The sequence below is a fragment of the Anolis sagrei genome, chromosome 3 (assembly GCF_037176765.1).
Source record: "Anolis sagrei isolate rAnoSag1 chromosome 3, rAnoSag1.mat, whole genome shotgun sequence".
Classification (NCBI taxonomy): Eukaryota; Metazoa; Chordata; class Lepidosauria; order Squamata; family Dactyloidae; genus Anolis; species Anolis sagrei.
Genome location: NC_090023.1, coordinates 82505071 through 82520721, shown reverse-complemented (window position 1 = coordinate 82520721; position 15651 = coordinate 82505071). Strand labels below are relative to the sequence as shown.

At 36.5% G+C, this 15651-nt stretch overlaps 1 protein-coding gene across 15 annotated transcripts in view; it reads right to left on the bottom strand.

Moving 5' to 3' along the window:
* DMD (dystrophin) overlaps positions 1-15651 on the bottom strand; it is a 1568405-nt gene that overhangs the window by 441947 nt on the left and 1110807 nt on the right. For all 15 annotated transcript variants that reach the window (XM_067466757.1, XM_067466754.1, XM_060770144.2 and 12 more), the window contains 2 exons: positions 13336-13500; positions 133-234 (listed from right to left, as the gene is read on the bottom strand). In XM_067466757.1, the coding sequence (XP_067322858.1) occupies positions 133-234; positions 13336-13500 (267 nt within the window). The remainder of the gene's footprint in view (positions 1-132; positions 235-13335; positions 13501-15651) is intronic.

Sequence of the window (15651 nt, the reverse complement as noted above, 5' to 3'; positions counted from 1 at the left end):
GACTAGCATCTCAGAAAAAAAAAATCCAAGTTCTTTCATGGATTTCAAATAGATCACATCAAGGACAAGTGTACAACAGGGGAAGCATAACCCATTATGCAGTAATGGATATTACTAAGGTTGCTTCATTACCGTTACTGGTTGAGTGGCTGGTTTTTCCTTATATAAATGACGCCCTTTAGACAAAATCCCTTCCACATCCGGCTGTTTGGCTTTCACGGCTGCTTCAATTTCCTGAAAAATAAAAATACACAGTGTAGATTAGCTCTACTATGAGCAATAAAAACTATAAGTCTGAAGACTCCCTGGGAAGCTGTATATACCCTGCAGATTAGTTTCTTCTTCAGAGTGGTAATGGGAATAGTTCAACAAAACAGCAATGAGGGAAAGAGAGAAAGATTATTAAAAAATAAAATAAAGGTAGCATGGCATAAAAGTAGTAAAAATAAATAGTGATAGAGGCAGTCATCCATGAAGGTCTCAGAGAACCCATGTTATTGAATATGGTCAAATAAAATTCATAGATACATAGCCAAACATTTAAAGAAGAAACCATCTCACATACAGCAACTGACCTTGCAGTGACTGGCAGAGGTTACTGGACCGCAGAGAGTCATTATTTTGCTTTTCTGAAATATTTTCAACGGGAATTGGGTATTTATTTATTTATTTATTTATTTATTTGCAATTCATGAATTTCATCTTAGTGGAAGCAATTTAGATTTATATTAATCTGATTTACATTTATTACTTTGCCTATTATCATATGATCATTTTTATCTCAGTGGGTGATAGGTCAGAGGCACAATTCATTATGGTTGAAGGCTACTTAAGAAACTGACCATTTACAAAATGTTTAAATACATTTGGGGTACTTGAGAAACATGTATTTCCCCAAATCATACAGAACTAGAATGCAAATAGCAGGAATCTATCACGGTATCATAATTATTCATGCCAAGGATCAGATCTATAATTGCCTTCTTTAGGAAAGTTCCAAGAGAGTGGTAAAATAGTATCTATTGTTGAGGTTATTATTATAAAGACATAACATGCAGGGCTCCTCTCACATAATCATAATTTGTAGGTATAATGGGTCCTTGGTTTCTTTCCTTTTCTACCCTGTTTCTATGAATTTCAAATTCCCTGGCTACTTGAATTTCATTAGATACAATGGTATAATAAAATAGTGTCCCTTATACAAAAAGATTTGCTTTTTGGATTTTTTTGGTGGGGTAGGGAGAGAAGATAATATTTTCAAAGTATGGTACAATCCATAGATGCAACATCCCTGGGAACCGAGGGCCAGCTGTACATTTCTATGTACACTTACTTAGGAGCACCCTTAGTTAACTGGATTTATATTTTCTTTTTCATGTTCAATTAAATAGAAACTATTTTAAAACATGCAGTATATATATATATATAAACAAAATACAAATGCATATATAGAGACAGATAGAGAGAGAAGAGAGAGATGACTTCTGTAAAGTAATAAGAAAGCTATACCTTGATGCTTAATTTATGATGATTCACAAATGTGCAAGGCTGAAATTGTTCAGGGGAGCAAAACTGATTAATAGCATTTCAGTAGGAAATTTGCTTTGAGATACGAGTGTTTTGAGTTAATAGCTCAGCTACAGAACTAATTAAACTCTTAGGTCAAGGTAGTTATGAGCAAAATATCAGTTGTGTTGATTTTAAAAAGGTAACAAAGACAATATCTGCTAAAAACATGAAATGCTGCCTTTTATTTAACAGAAAGTATTTAACTACTGCAATTGAATTATATAAATAACTCTGAGTTGTAGTGTTAGAGAGGATGTGAAACATGAGAAATTCACATGCAGATTTGATAGCAGTATTATCAAGAAACATACAAATTGCTTTAGAAATACGTTTCTTGCTTCTTTAGCTGGGACATCAATAAATTTTGTATAAAATGTTGCTCCAAGGTTGGAAATTATATTGGGTTGGGAAAGATGCCAATATAATTCAATTGATCAATGAAAAAAGAAAGAAAAAACTTTCTGGAGCCCTGCTTTAATGAAAAAATATGATATGACATGTTAAAGTGCTAACATATGTTCAAAGCCACAAAACCGAAACAGCATATTTTTATTATATCACCCACATCATAACAAACATCTATCTATCTATCTATCTATCTATCTATCTATCTATCTATCTATCTATCTTCTCTTCCTTGACATGGCTCCCTGTAGAAAAATAGGATGGGCTGATTCTGACATCCTTACGTTAACATCTATACATCATTGACAACTCTAGTAAATTGTTCTGTCATTGTTGTAACAGCTGCTGTCAACTGTTGGGGTTTTTTATTAATGTTTTTAATTATTTGCATGTTTATTTCTTAATTTGGTATTTGCTGATGCATTTAATAGCTGAATTTAACAATAAAATAATAAGTATATTAAAACAAAGCAAAACAAATGAAGACAGAGATAGATTTTAATTTAATTTAATTTGAAGAAAAACTGTATTATTTGCCAGATGAGACTTGTCTGTGGGTTGTAAAGATGGGGGAGGGGGGAAACAATAGAATATAGTGCCTTTAGAGTTACTTGAAACTGTTACTCATATTGTTCTTTTTCTGTCTAGTTTGATCCAAGCTTGGCAGCTTTTTCACATATTCCTTTTCTGTTGTGCCATCACCTATCCTGTGACTCCTCATCTTTTTTACAGTGTTAGTCATCATTAGTTTGACAGCAGACAAAATTGTAAAGCAGAAGTCTGACAGTAGACAAAATTGTACAGCAAGGTGTTCGCTGTCTTACAATTGAACTAAATAATTTGTTGGTGGTGATGTGAAAAATATATTCTGCTTTTTATGTGCCAAGTTCAATGTCATTCTAAATCTTTACAAAGGATCATTTTTCAACTTTCTGTGGTCAATAAAAGTTGCCCTTAAATGTTTGCCTGAAAAAGGGGAGAAAAAGAGAAATAAAATGATCTTAGATGCCTAAACATTTTATTTTGCTATTATTTCTCTTCTTTCACTTAGTTGTACATTATAAATGTCCACTCTCAAATCATAGTATATTATTTCAGTCCACATAATGGGGCTTACATTTAGAACTAGAAGTTGACTTCTTTAATTCTTTCTCGTTCCTTGACATAATTCAACTCTCATACACTAAGGGTCTTTCGACACAGTAAAACCCAAAAGTAACTGGGATAATGGGGGAGACTTAATGGTATTTGGAGAAATTAGGGATGGAATCAGGCTAACAGCTGAAAAGCATGTGTTTTAAATGTGTGTTTTAAACCCAATTTTCCCCCCAAAATGCACACCTTCACATGACTGTAATCCCTGCAGTCATGAAAAACATGTGACTTCTTTCCTATCCCTGTGTGGACTGATCTAGCACACATGTTTTAAAACTCTGAAGCAGCTGATTGGGCTGTCAAAAAATGGAGCCATGGACATACAGGTGGCTAAAGGGAAGCACAATTGGAAAGCAATTAGAACTCTCTGCAACCATTCCTTTGTTTCTTATACCATACTTCAAAACAGTGATGCCATAATTCTGATTAACATTTGTTTTCATCCATACATTTTGCTTTCAGTATTAACAATGTATTGCAAGAATTAGGAGTATGAATAAAGTGGTCTTTTTTCAGTTACCTTCAGACACTTGTTTTATGGGACCTACAAGAAGGGTCTCTGTAGGCTAGATTGAAGTTGCCTGCAGGCTCAACACAGGTCAGTGAGAAACAAAGGAAGTGGTTTCTTGTGCCGAAGATTACGTGGGAAGTCATGGAATTGATTCAAGCCCTAGATGGTGCTTATATGCACGGCAGAAGTTAATCCTGAATGGGTTACACAATCCACAGAATCTGTAGCATGAAATCAGCACTTTTTAAAAAGTGTTCCCTATGTAATACACATGAGCAGTTCACCAGAGGTTTCCATCCCTCAATCACTTTCCTGTCCAATGTGGTTTACACTAAAGTATGTCTATACGCATTACGGAGTTTATTTCAGAGTAGTTCCTGACTATGGTTATCTCGATTCAAAGTCCTTAAAATAAGCTACAGTGTGTTTGAAGCACATGTCATATAAACAATACATTGTTAAGTTGCCTTTAAACTTCATTAAATGAGTAGTATAGATCAAAGATATCAAAGCCGTTGTCAAGTTGAAAGTGTTTTAAAACATATTTCACTAGTTGCAAATTTGATTTATTTCCATTGTAAGATGGAAATACAGTGTCTTTCAGAATAAGCAACAAGCTCTTGTGCAGCAAGAAAATTAAGAAGTCCAATACATGAGCGATTCATGTCTCCTCTGAAATAAGTCCTTTAGGATGAATATTTTCACTTAACTTAGTCCACTCATAAACATAAGAATACCAAGTAGCTTACTTGTTTGCTTTATCTATAACACATCTAACAGAGGCAAGGAGGGAGAAGTGGGTGATTCAAAAGACCTGATATTACAATTGAACTCAGCTTCAATGAAGCAGAAGGCCCACCATTCTGTTATTCAGAAATGGGAGGCTGTTCAGATGTTGGTAAAGAACTTGCTTGCTGTGAAGTAACAGATGGCTTGAACACAGGAGAATATCTCATTTCACCATCTAAAATGCTTCCAGTATCAGAGAAAGTGGAACATTTTTCTGAGATCGGACAACATCTGTTTCACACTCCACAGACTGCACAGAACCAACCAAGATCTGAGGCAACCCCAATTTCCTTGCGGGCATAAGGGATCTGTCCTAACCAAGGTAAAAGTGAGCAGCACTCTGTATGGCAACAAATACAAAAGTCCTTAGGCTTCTTGTTCATCTTGTTAGCATGGGAGGATAGTATAAAGGAGTTCTTAGTATCAAGAGACTGACCCGGTGTCACAAGACATTTCATAGTGAGTTCTCATAATGGTTTGGTGTCTCTAGTTATTCTTGGCAGGTATAGAGGCATCAAAAGCAAGACGGGTTAGCTGATGAAGTAGACAATATCAGAAGCAGGAGCACAAAACAGAGTGGAAGCGGAGGTCTTATGAAAAAACTTAGTCTCCTCCACATGAGTAGCCATATGTAAGGCTTGCCCATAAAGGAGATGCTATAGTCACAAGTCTGTACTTATGCCTGCAGTGTAAATGCTTGCCAATACCTACATGACTGCACAAAGTATTATTTCACCAAGACACAAAAGATACTTAGAGTGACCAATTTTCTCAGGATTTTATTGACACACTCAACATATCTTCAAGACGTACTTACAGAGGCCATAACAATAAAAAAACAGACCAAATCCAAAATGTGAAGCAAAATCATTGTTAGATAACCTGAGTAAGGAAAAAGATCTAAAACACCATGAAAAAAATTACTCAAACAGTCCACGGTGACTTGGCCACGGTGGTACACGCTCTTGTCACATCCCGCCTGGACTACTGCAACGCTCTCTACGTGGGGCTGCCCTTGAAGACGGCCCGGAAGCTTCAGCTGGTTCAGCGCGCGGCAGCCATGTTACTAACTGGAGCGGGTGGCAGGCAGCACACAACGCCCTTGTTGTCCCAGCTCCACTGGCTGCCGATTTGCTACCGGACCCAATTCAAGGTGCTGGTTTTGGCCTACAAAGCCCTAAACGGTTCCGGCCCAAAATACCTTTCTGACCGCATCTTGGCCTACGAGCCCACGAGGACCTTGAGATCGTCTGGGGAGGCCCTTCTCTTGATCCCGCCTGCCTCACAGGCACGGCTGGCGGGGACGAGGGAGAGGGCCTTCTCGGTGGTGGCCTCCCGGCTGTGGAACACTCTCCCTGCACACATCAGACAGGCGCCTTCCCTCATGTCCTTTCGAAAAAGCCTTAAGACATGGCTGTTCGAGAGGGCATTTAATTAAGTGCTAAACAATACGGTAATGAGAACTGGAATGGAACAAGGAATATGAGACTGGCTATGATTCCACTAAGAGACGAAGCAGATTTTTAGTGTAGTCTGTAATTGTTGTATAGTTTATATGTTGTTGAAACTGGCTTTTTTGTAATTGTCTTTTATGTGTACTGTACACCACCATGAGTCGCCCTTATGGGCTGAGAATGGCGGTTAATAAGTGCATCAAATAAATAAATAAATAAAATGGTGGAATTTTGAAATTATTTACCATAGTAACTGTTTTTTTTTTAATGTTGTGAGTGGGTTTGCATCTCAATCAACATAAAAATAGATACAAACATGTAATGATAATAATAATAACAACAACAACAACAACAACAACAACAACAACATTCAGAAAGTTCCTATGACCCAGCAGGTGAAAAAGGACTGAGGTTTTAGGTAGGAAGTATGGTGTAATATGTAAGGTATGGCAGGGCTAATGCGAAAATAGTTATGGAAGAGCTCTAGATAATCCCAATCTGTGAGAGTCACAGAGACACCACAAAGAAGAAAAATAAGATTTGTAGTCATTAAAATTAGTTATGAACTCTAATTAATTATGAACTAAAATCAGTAACTACTAGTTTAAAGGCACGGGAGATCTGCAGTACTCTCTATAAACAATAAATATAGTCTCTGCAGTACTCTCTTTATCCTTCCACCTAGATCCTGCTATAGTATGCTTCTTTACTATCAGTATTTTAAGGAAGCAACACACAAGCTTCCACTTATGTCCTCCAGAAAAATAGTTTACAAATTTGACTTCCCAGATGCAATTAAACTTCAATTCCAGAAGTCCTAGCCAAATGGCCAACAATTACAATCTCAGAGTTGTAGTCCACAATATTTAGGCAGACTAATCTAGGAGCAACTATTTGGAAATCCATGTGAAATAACATTTCATTCTGATGACATTGAATATAAAATATGATGAAGAAGAGAGGCAGATGGTAGTGAGGAGGAGGAAGCAAAACCAGGAGAGTAAGAACATCTTTAATAAATAGAAGAATCAACACTTAAAATAGATCAATGGAAACTGTAGCTATTAGATGTACCTGTCAAGGGGAGGGGAGACCTTACACTAGACCAGCTGCCAAGAAAAGTGTCAAGCATTATTCAAGGTTTATGAAGAACAGCAAATGAAGATTTTTGTATCTACCACCCATAAAAATGTTTTGTTTTCTCTGCACCCCTTCTTGATAATAGCAGTAGAAAATATTGGGGATAAAGTTGCATATTCTTATTCTTTATATGTATTGTTTATATATTAATTATATTTTATTTTGCAATTTGAAAACTACATCCCCATCTCAATTGTAAAAGCAATTAGGAAGCCATTAGGTCTGGCCAACTTCTATACTGGCAAACAATGGCTCTTTAGGTCTCAGAGGCACTTTTACCCAATTGGAAATGCCAGGGGCTGAATCCCAAACTTTCTGAATGCAGAGCAAGTGCTTTTCTGAGTGATGGCTTTGCTTCCTATTGTCTGAATAATCACATCAAAATTGGATTCATGAGAACACACTGAACTGAAAAAATTATTTATGGTGCTGAGATAAGAGTAAAGCAGAACAGAACTAGTACTTCATCCTGTTTTATCAAATCTGTCACATTCATTATAAAAGTATATTACCCTGTAAAGAGAAATCTCATCTAAGTTTGCTACTCATCTGCTAGTGAGAAAATAAAATGAACTTCTTTTCTATTGGTCAGACTGATCCAGTAAAGCAATCTAATTAGTTATCTTTCATAATTTCTTTTCATTTAAATTCTTTCAGTTTGCATTCTTTGTTTTTTTTTCTGTAAAAGCAATTTGTTGTCAATTAAATGGATTGTGATAAATTGCATGTGCACAATGATTAGCATATTAGCATGACTGATAGCTCTCGATGCTCTTCCATGTAACTTATCAATGTAATCTTTTTATTCATCCTTACAGATCAAGGGTATGGAAATTAACATGAAGATATAAAATATAATTATAAATGCTGAAAAGAATATGTCTATATTCGCACAGTAAGATGTATATTCAATAAGATATCTGTCCTGTCTGTATACAACATGAGTTATTACATGGTTAGTTCATTTAAAACTGGACTGGCCCCAAACTGCTACATTTTGCCATGAACAAATTTCACTTAAATGTAGTTTAGCTGCAGCATTATAGGTATTCATAGGTACTTTTAGTCTGCTTCCATATACATATACTGAAATCTATGACCCAATGATTCTATGGAATTTTAATCTAGATAAATGATTAGAGTAATACCACCATGAAAATATACTTCTCAATGTATGTTACTTGATAGAACACAGAAAGACTATATGTTTATGAATCAAGTTGGGAAATCTGTGGCTTGCATTCCTTAGTACTCAACCAACCCCTAATCCCCAAAATGCCTGTCTATATACACAAACACACAGAGAAGGAGCGAGAGGGAGAATGTGTGTACAAACATATGGAAAATTCTCTTCAGAAAGCACAATTCTCCTGCAAGGCAAAACACATAGTTTTTGCACATTTTGTATCATCATGGTTCATAGAAAATAGTCAAAAACTTTTTTCATCAGACACTGAAATACAACAGCACCTGAGCTCTGCGAGTGCAGCATTTTTCCCAATGAAGCAAAGAATGTTTGAGGACCGGACATCCGTAGACATACCAAGGTGCTTGTTTATAAAGCCATTGTCCTCCGCCTGTGAAACATGAACTGTCTACAGATGTCATACACAACTCCTGGAATGATTCCATCAACACTGCCTCTGAAAAATCCTGCAAATCTCTTGGGAAGACAGGCAATCTTCCCAGTCAACTCCGCTGGACTTGTCATGTTGTCCGAATGCCCAATCACCATTTCCCAAAGCAGTTACTCTACTCCGAACTCAAGAACGGGAAATGGAATGTTGGTGGACAGGAAAAGCAATTTAAAGATAGGCTTAAAGCCAACCTCAAAAACTGTGGCAAGAACTGGGAAGCCCTGGCCCTTGAGCGCTCTAACTGGAGGTCAGCTGTGAGTAGCAGTGCTGTGGAATTTGAAGAGGCACAAATGGAGGATGAAAGGGAGAAACGTGCCACGAAGAAGATATGTCAAGCCAACTCTGACTGGGACCGCCTTCTGTCTGGAAACTGATGTCCTCACTGCGCGAGAACATGCGGATCAAGAATAGGGCTCCACAGCCACCTATGAACCCACCGCCAAGACACCACATATGGAAGGCAATAATCCTTGAGCTATGAGGGATCGCCTAAGAGAGAGAAAACTTACACACTACGCCTATTTCTCTGCCAATTTGGCAACAAACTCTGACACTGCTAAACAAAAATGTCAAATTGTAATGCATGGTGGATGAAATTAATAATGCATTTTGGCACCAATTTTTCTTTATTTTTTCTGTGCTTTTGTTGGTGCTCTCCTTCCCTTTACTAGTGTTTTTCAGACATTTCTTATGAAAGGTATATGCAAATCTAGGATTAATGTCACTCTATTGAGCCTGGCATGCTTGAGAGAAAATGAAGAAGCTTTTCCAAGTATAATAGAAATACTTCCAACCAACAATTTATTCTCTTGAAAAATATATTTGAAATCCTATTACAATTGTCTATTCCACTTCCAACATGTATATTATATACTGCATATTGATATACAATATTCAAAAACAGTAGTAGTCCAGCGGTTGGTTTCTAGTAATACAAGGGAAAATGCGACACTTTTTTTTACTTTTAGTCTTTGCCATCCTATGATTATCTTTGAACACTGATGTTTTGCTCTGTGAACCGCTAATTGTGTGCATGCCTATAGCGTTATTATTTTTTCTTTCATCCAGTGTTCATCCTGCAGAGATCAAAACATTCCTCTCAGAGCTTGGTGACTGTAATCATACTTGTTGCAACACAGACCTGAGAATAAAGGTGGTTTTAGATGATTTTAGTGAGCATTTGTAGCTATATGCAATTATTGTTATTCCACTTCATGGGGAACCCCTGCAGGGCAGTGAGAGTCATTTTTATTTATAAGTTATGGAAAGAAGAAAAGAAAAACATTCTGCAGATAAAAGGCAAATTTTCTATACCACATGGATAAGCCTAGAGAAAAGGAAATTGCCAAGTTAAAAAGGTGTGCTTGTTTGTTTTCATGCATTATTCCCTAAGGCTTCAAATAATTACTTTGTTAAAAAGATTTAAGTGAGGCAGCAGTTCCCTGCTTTCTTCTTTAGCCAATGAAGCTGGAAAATTATTGCATCACAAGACCTAAACCAACACCACATGATAGAATGGGTATAATGCAGCAAAACATAAGTGTTTTGAAAACATGTATATTTCAATAGGACAAAGTTAAGCGCATTTACAACACCGTAAGGCAGTGGAGATGGGGTAGATGGATTTGCTGGAGACCAATAATATTTTGACATGTGTCTAGGGAATGAGGGGGCATGGCCTCAGTAGATTATTTCTTTGAATTTCATTGGAATGGTAGCAACATTAGTTGCTGCATCAGGTTCAGGAGATTCAAGGAGTTGATTTATACTATTTTGTCATTAATCTATTAAGTCATACTTAATCTTTATTTTATTGTTTTGAATTTGGTTAAGTTATTTTGAGGGGCTCTTGAAGGTTACCAGTTTAATTGATAATTTGTCTTGCTGCTTTGATTTCATTTTTCTTAATAATTGATCTATTTTATTTATTATCATAGTTTAATGTGATGTTATATGGTGGGAATTGGGTGCCTTTCAGGAGGGGGGGGGGTGTCCCTGGGATGGAACCTTTTATCCTGTTTAGTAGTCTAGGGGCTGTTTTCTTCCCTTATTATTCAGTCTTCTGTCACTTCAGATTTTATTTTGAAGATGGATTCCTTAGTGGGGCTTCTCTGTAAGCCTCCAATTCAATCACACACACACACACACACACACACACACACACACACACACCTTTACTTAATTTAAAGGGAAGCTTCTGTCCATGGGTGGGTTTCAGCAGTGGTCCAGCTTTAAGGGGTCACTTTGCTTCACAGCCTCCATGCAGCGACCCTCCTCCACTTTTCCACCTGTCTTGCTGCTGGGGAAAAGCTTTCTGCCATCCTACCTTTGACCGGCCTTCCTTCAGTGAGCAGACTTTTTTCTGTGATGGCTATTACTGTTTTAGGCTCCTTAGAGCAGTGTGCTCTAAGAGGTCGCCTTGATTCTCCTCCCTTTCTTTGCTCGTCCCCAGGTTAAGAAAAAGCTTTCTGCCCCTGATTTGCCTGCCTTTGGCTAGCACTTGCTTGTGCCCTTAATTTAGTAGGTCCAATTGGCCAGCAAGTGCACACTGCCTTTCGTGAGGGAGTTGCTCCCTGTGCCACAATCCTCCATGTCTCTTCTCCCCACGATAAGCTCCCTCGGGGAGAAGATTACTGCCATGAATTCTCTGGCACTGTTTGTAACCAATTAGGGCTTGCTGCCTTTGGTAGGGGAGCTCCTCGCTTGCAGTTGAACTACAGTTCATTTTATTTTGTTTTGACCAACTGAGAGTGTGGTGGCCATTTTTTCTTGTTGCTCAAACAAATGTCAAAACCATTTTAATTGCTGCAAATTATTGGTTCAATGTTATATCAACTCATTGAAAACATGCACAAAAATGCAAGGGAAGGGCAGAAATATCAACAAAATGTGAGTGAAGACAAGAATGCAAGTAAAAGTGCAGAAGAGAATCAAAGGAAATATGGGCAAGAATATTCAGGGAGAAGGAATTGCACTCTATGTACTTGGTTCGAAAAGGCTTAAGTTTGACCTAAATCAAATTAGTAGTAACTCATTGTATCAATAGGAATTTTGTAAATCAAAATTTTGTAAGTTAAATTGATTCAATGAGTCTACTTTAACTGAGACATAGAACTAGGTCTATGTCATAGGATATAGACCCCTGTGCTAAATCTAAAGTAGTATCTGATATTTGAGGCCTGGACAGATTTGTGCATTAATATAGAGTGAAAGGCAAGGGAAGTGCCAGAAATAGCAGTAGAAGTGCAGGGGGTAGATGAGATGTATAGAAATGTATACATGGGGAAAATAGATAAAAAATGGGGCGAGGAGTGAGACTTGGGTGGCATAAAATGTTGGCTATACTAACAAGCAGAGAATTGTAAAGAGCTGCCCTCTATGAGATTAACAGAAATGGGTTAAAATTTAAATATTTCAGAAGATAAGAAAATGGCTGTTTCTGCCTGTTGTAGCAATAGGCTCTCAACATCTTACTGTACTAAAAATATAAAAGTGATGAATGGTTGATTTGAATTGTTAACTTCGCAATAAACCAGAAAAGATATTTTCAGTGTATTGTCTTATCCCTCACCCCCTCCTCTATTCTAACTTTATTCATGCTAATCTTTTCAACCAAATCTTCTTTACTTCCAACTTCAAAATGTTGGATACTGAGTTTCATATAGTTCACATTGCAATCCATATATTAAAAGACTGCCTCATTGACAAGTTCATAAAAATATAAAGATACACACCTAATGTATTTTGGGAATCTCCTACACAGATAATTATAGGATAACATGATCCAAAGCTGTTCAAATGTAGTCAGTCACCAAAATGAAGATACATAACATTTTAGAGTTGACAATTCATATATTCTAATATTCTAAACCTGTCGTAAGAGTTTAAATTCATTTGTATTCAACATGTTGTTTAGACCTCTTCTTCTTAACTTTTGGGTCTCGACCTCAGAAGGGTTCAGACCTTAGCTCAATGTTGGGGTCATGAAAAATTTGCTAACCGTCAAAGTTACCTGAATATCACCTAGTGGCTGTCTTAGATTTACATAATCTGATCTGCAGTGTTTACAATGGACTTTGCAGAAAATGCTTCAGCTATACTTCATAAAAAGGACACCCAACCTGTTCAGCAAGCCTTGCAAATGTTGATTTGTTATTAGTAAATATTGGTTTTTATACCCTTTTATATACCTATATACCTGGGGTCATGTACAAATTTCTCAGGCGAAAAGGTGTCCCAAGTAAAAAAAAAAACTTTTAAAAGCCCTGGTTTAGAAGACAATTCTATGTGGTTTAGTAAGTAGCCTTTTATCACGGCTGTTGTGCATCTAATTTTTCAATTAATATGTAAAATGCACTTCGGAAGATTATCTCCCTTCATTTGGTATTGAAATTATATTTTAAATAAAATCAAAGTAATATAATTTCAAAGTCTCAAATATTAATATCTTGAAATTGGCAGATACATTCTTAAAACATTCTGTTGTTGTTCAAAGCCTTTTTTGTGCTAATTGTTTTTAAGGTGTATCCTACAAACATTCCTATTTGTGGAAGTAAAATACTGGTGAAAGCACACACTGTCCAATACTAAGGCAAAACAATCCTTCAAATATATCTTCACTTACAGGCATGTTACAGACAAATTGTGATTTAAAAAGTAATTATTAAGGCATTACCTTAATGTCAAATGCTCCAGGTTGACCCACTTGGTTATAAAGTTCCAGTTGTTCTTTGATGGGGGAAAGCCACAATTTAAGTTGACTCAACTGGTGTTCAAGTTGATTCAAATTCTTTAACATATGCTCAATTTCCTTCTGTTTCTCAGGCAAATCTTTGGATACCTTAAAAATAACAGAAAATTTATTCTAAGAGATAAATTTCTCATTTTACACCACATAACAATGTTCCAACATAATATTTTCATTCTGTGATACCTTTATTGGATTATCTAAAAAGCACATAATACTTTGTGCAACCTTTTGAAACTGAATTTCTCAAGAAGCATTTGTTCTCTTACTTGGAAAACCATTTAGGCACTGTATAGATCAAACATGTTGATGATAGCCCAAATGAAAGAGATTTATCTTTGTGGAAGGTCAAAACCTCAATAAGTAGAGTTAGGTTTGAGGTTTCTACCTCCAACAAAACTTATTTCCAAATAAACATTTATAGAATTTGCACTGCATGTTTCTTTCAGATTAAACCTATACACACCTATATGTATATGTGTGTGTGGATGTATGTGTGTGTGTGTGTATATATATATATATCCCTCCTTCCCACTCTAGATCTGTTTTATAACCTGCCAATGTGGTATGATGAAATACCTAGACATTTATTTACAGACATGCCCTTTGTCTCCAGTACTAGCAGAAAATATCAACATGTCACAAGTTCATAAACCTTATGTACTGGACAATCAAAGAAAAATTGGTTATAGATGATGACAGTTCTACTCCTTGTCAAATTTTCTGTATAGAACAAATCTATAGAAAACTGTTTTACAGTCTCAAAGCTGGAGCCAATTTTTTATGTCTTGTAAAAACATTATTTTCATATCTGTAGTCTTATGTTTGGGTGTTTATATTCTTTTTTTGAGAAACTGCAAAAAATTTAACCTAATAAAGATAGCATACTTTCAGAAAGACTAGTCTTGTGATAAATGTTCTCAAATGTGTTTATTTTTCTTTCTTTCTTATAATCAGGTGCACATCAGTTGTCCTTGTAACTGATTTGCACCAGCCCACCACCCAAGCTCAGTAATTGTTTACTATGTCAAGCTATTGGTTGTTTGTTCTATGGGTTTTTTAATAATGTTTTGTGATGTTGTTTTATTATTTTTTGTTATATTTTAAACTATGTTCATTGGGCTTATCTCCATGTAAGCCACTCAAGCCCCTTCAGGGAGATGGTGGCAGGATAAAAAAAAATATATAACAACAACAACAACAACAACAACAACAACAACTTTATTTGTATCCCGTCCTATCTCCCCAATGGTGATTCAGGACGGTTCCATGAGAACCTAGAGAAACAGATATATAAGAACAAAACAAAATGGAAAACAGTTGCAGTCACATCCAGAATTGCTTACAAATACATATTTCTTTCAATTCCATCTTTATGCAGAAAGGTGAAAACCATAAATATCTTATTGGAAAATTAAACACTGTTACAAAATCATATTAAGAAAAGTACTGGGTCCTCATTTAACATGGAACAAAGTTTCCTCAATTAAACAGACACAATGAAAGTTTGGTGAATTACATGACACACAGGTTGTGTATCCCTTGTCTGAAATGCTTAGGAGCAGAAGTAGTTTGCATATAATGAAATATATTGGAGCTAAGACCCAAGTCTAAACAAAAAAATCATTAATGTTCATGTACACCTTATATACACCACCTGAAGATAATTTTATACAATATTTTAAATAATTTTATGAATGAAACAAAGTTTGTGCACACTGAACCATCAGAAAGCAAAAGAGACACTATCTCAACCATACATGTGGACAATTTTGGACTATTTTGGTAATTCCAGATAACACATGCTCGACCTATTTGGAAGTTTTAATTGGTTCAACAGGCAGCAGCCAGATTGCTCATCGGAGCATACCACCCCCCTGTTATGTCAGCTCCACTGGCTGTCAGTCTGCTATTGAGCGCAATTCAAAGTTCTGGCTTTGGCCTATAAAGCCCTCTATGGCTCTGACCCAACTTACTTGTCCAAACATATGTCCCTCTACGATCCACCTTGGAGCTTAAGATTGTCGGGGGAGGCCCTGCTCTCGATCCCGCCACCCTCATAATCTTGACTGGTGGGGATGAGAGGCAACGCCTTCTCTGTGATCCCCGCCCCCCATCTGTAGAACATACTCCTCGCTGAAATCAGGTTGATCCCTTCCCTCTTGTCCTTTAGAAAAAAAGCTTAAATAATGACAATGGGACCAGGGATTTGAGCAACAGGCGCAGCATTAATAATGTATACTA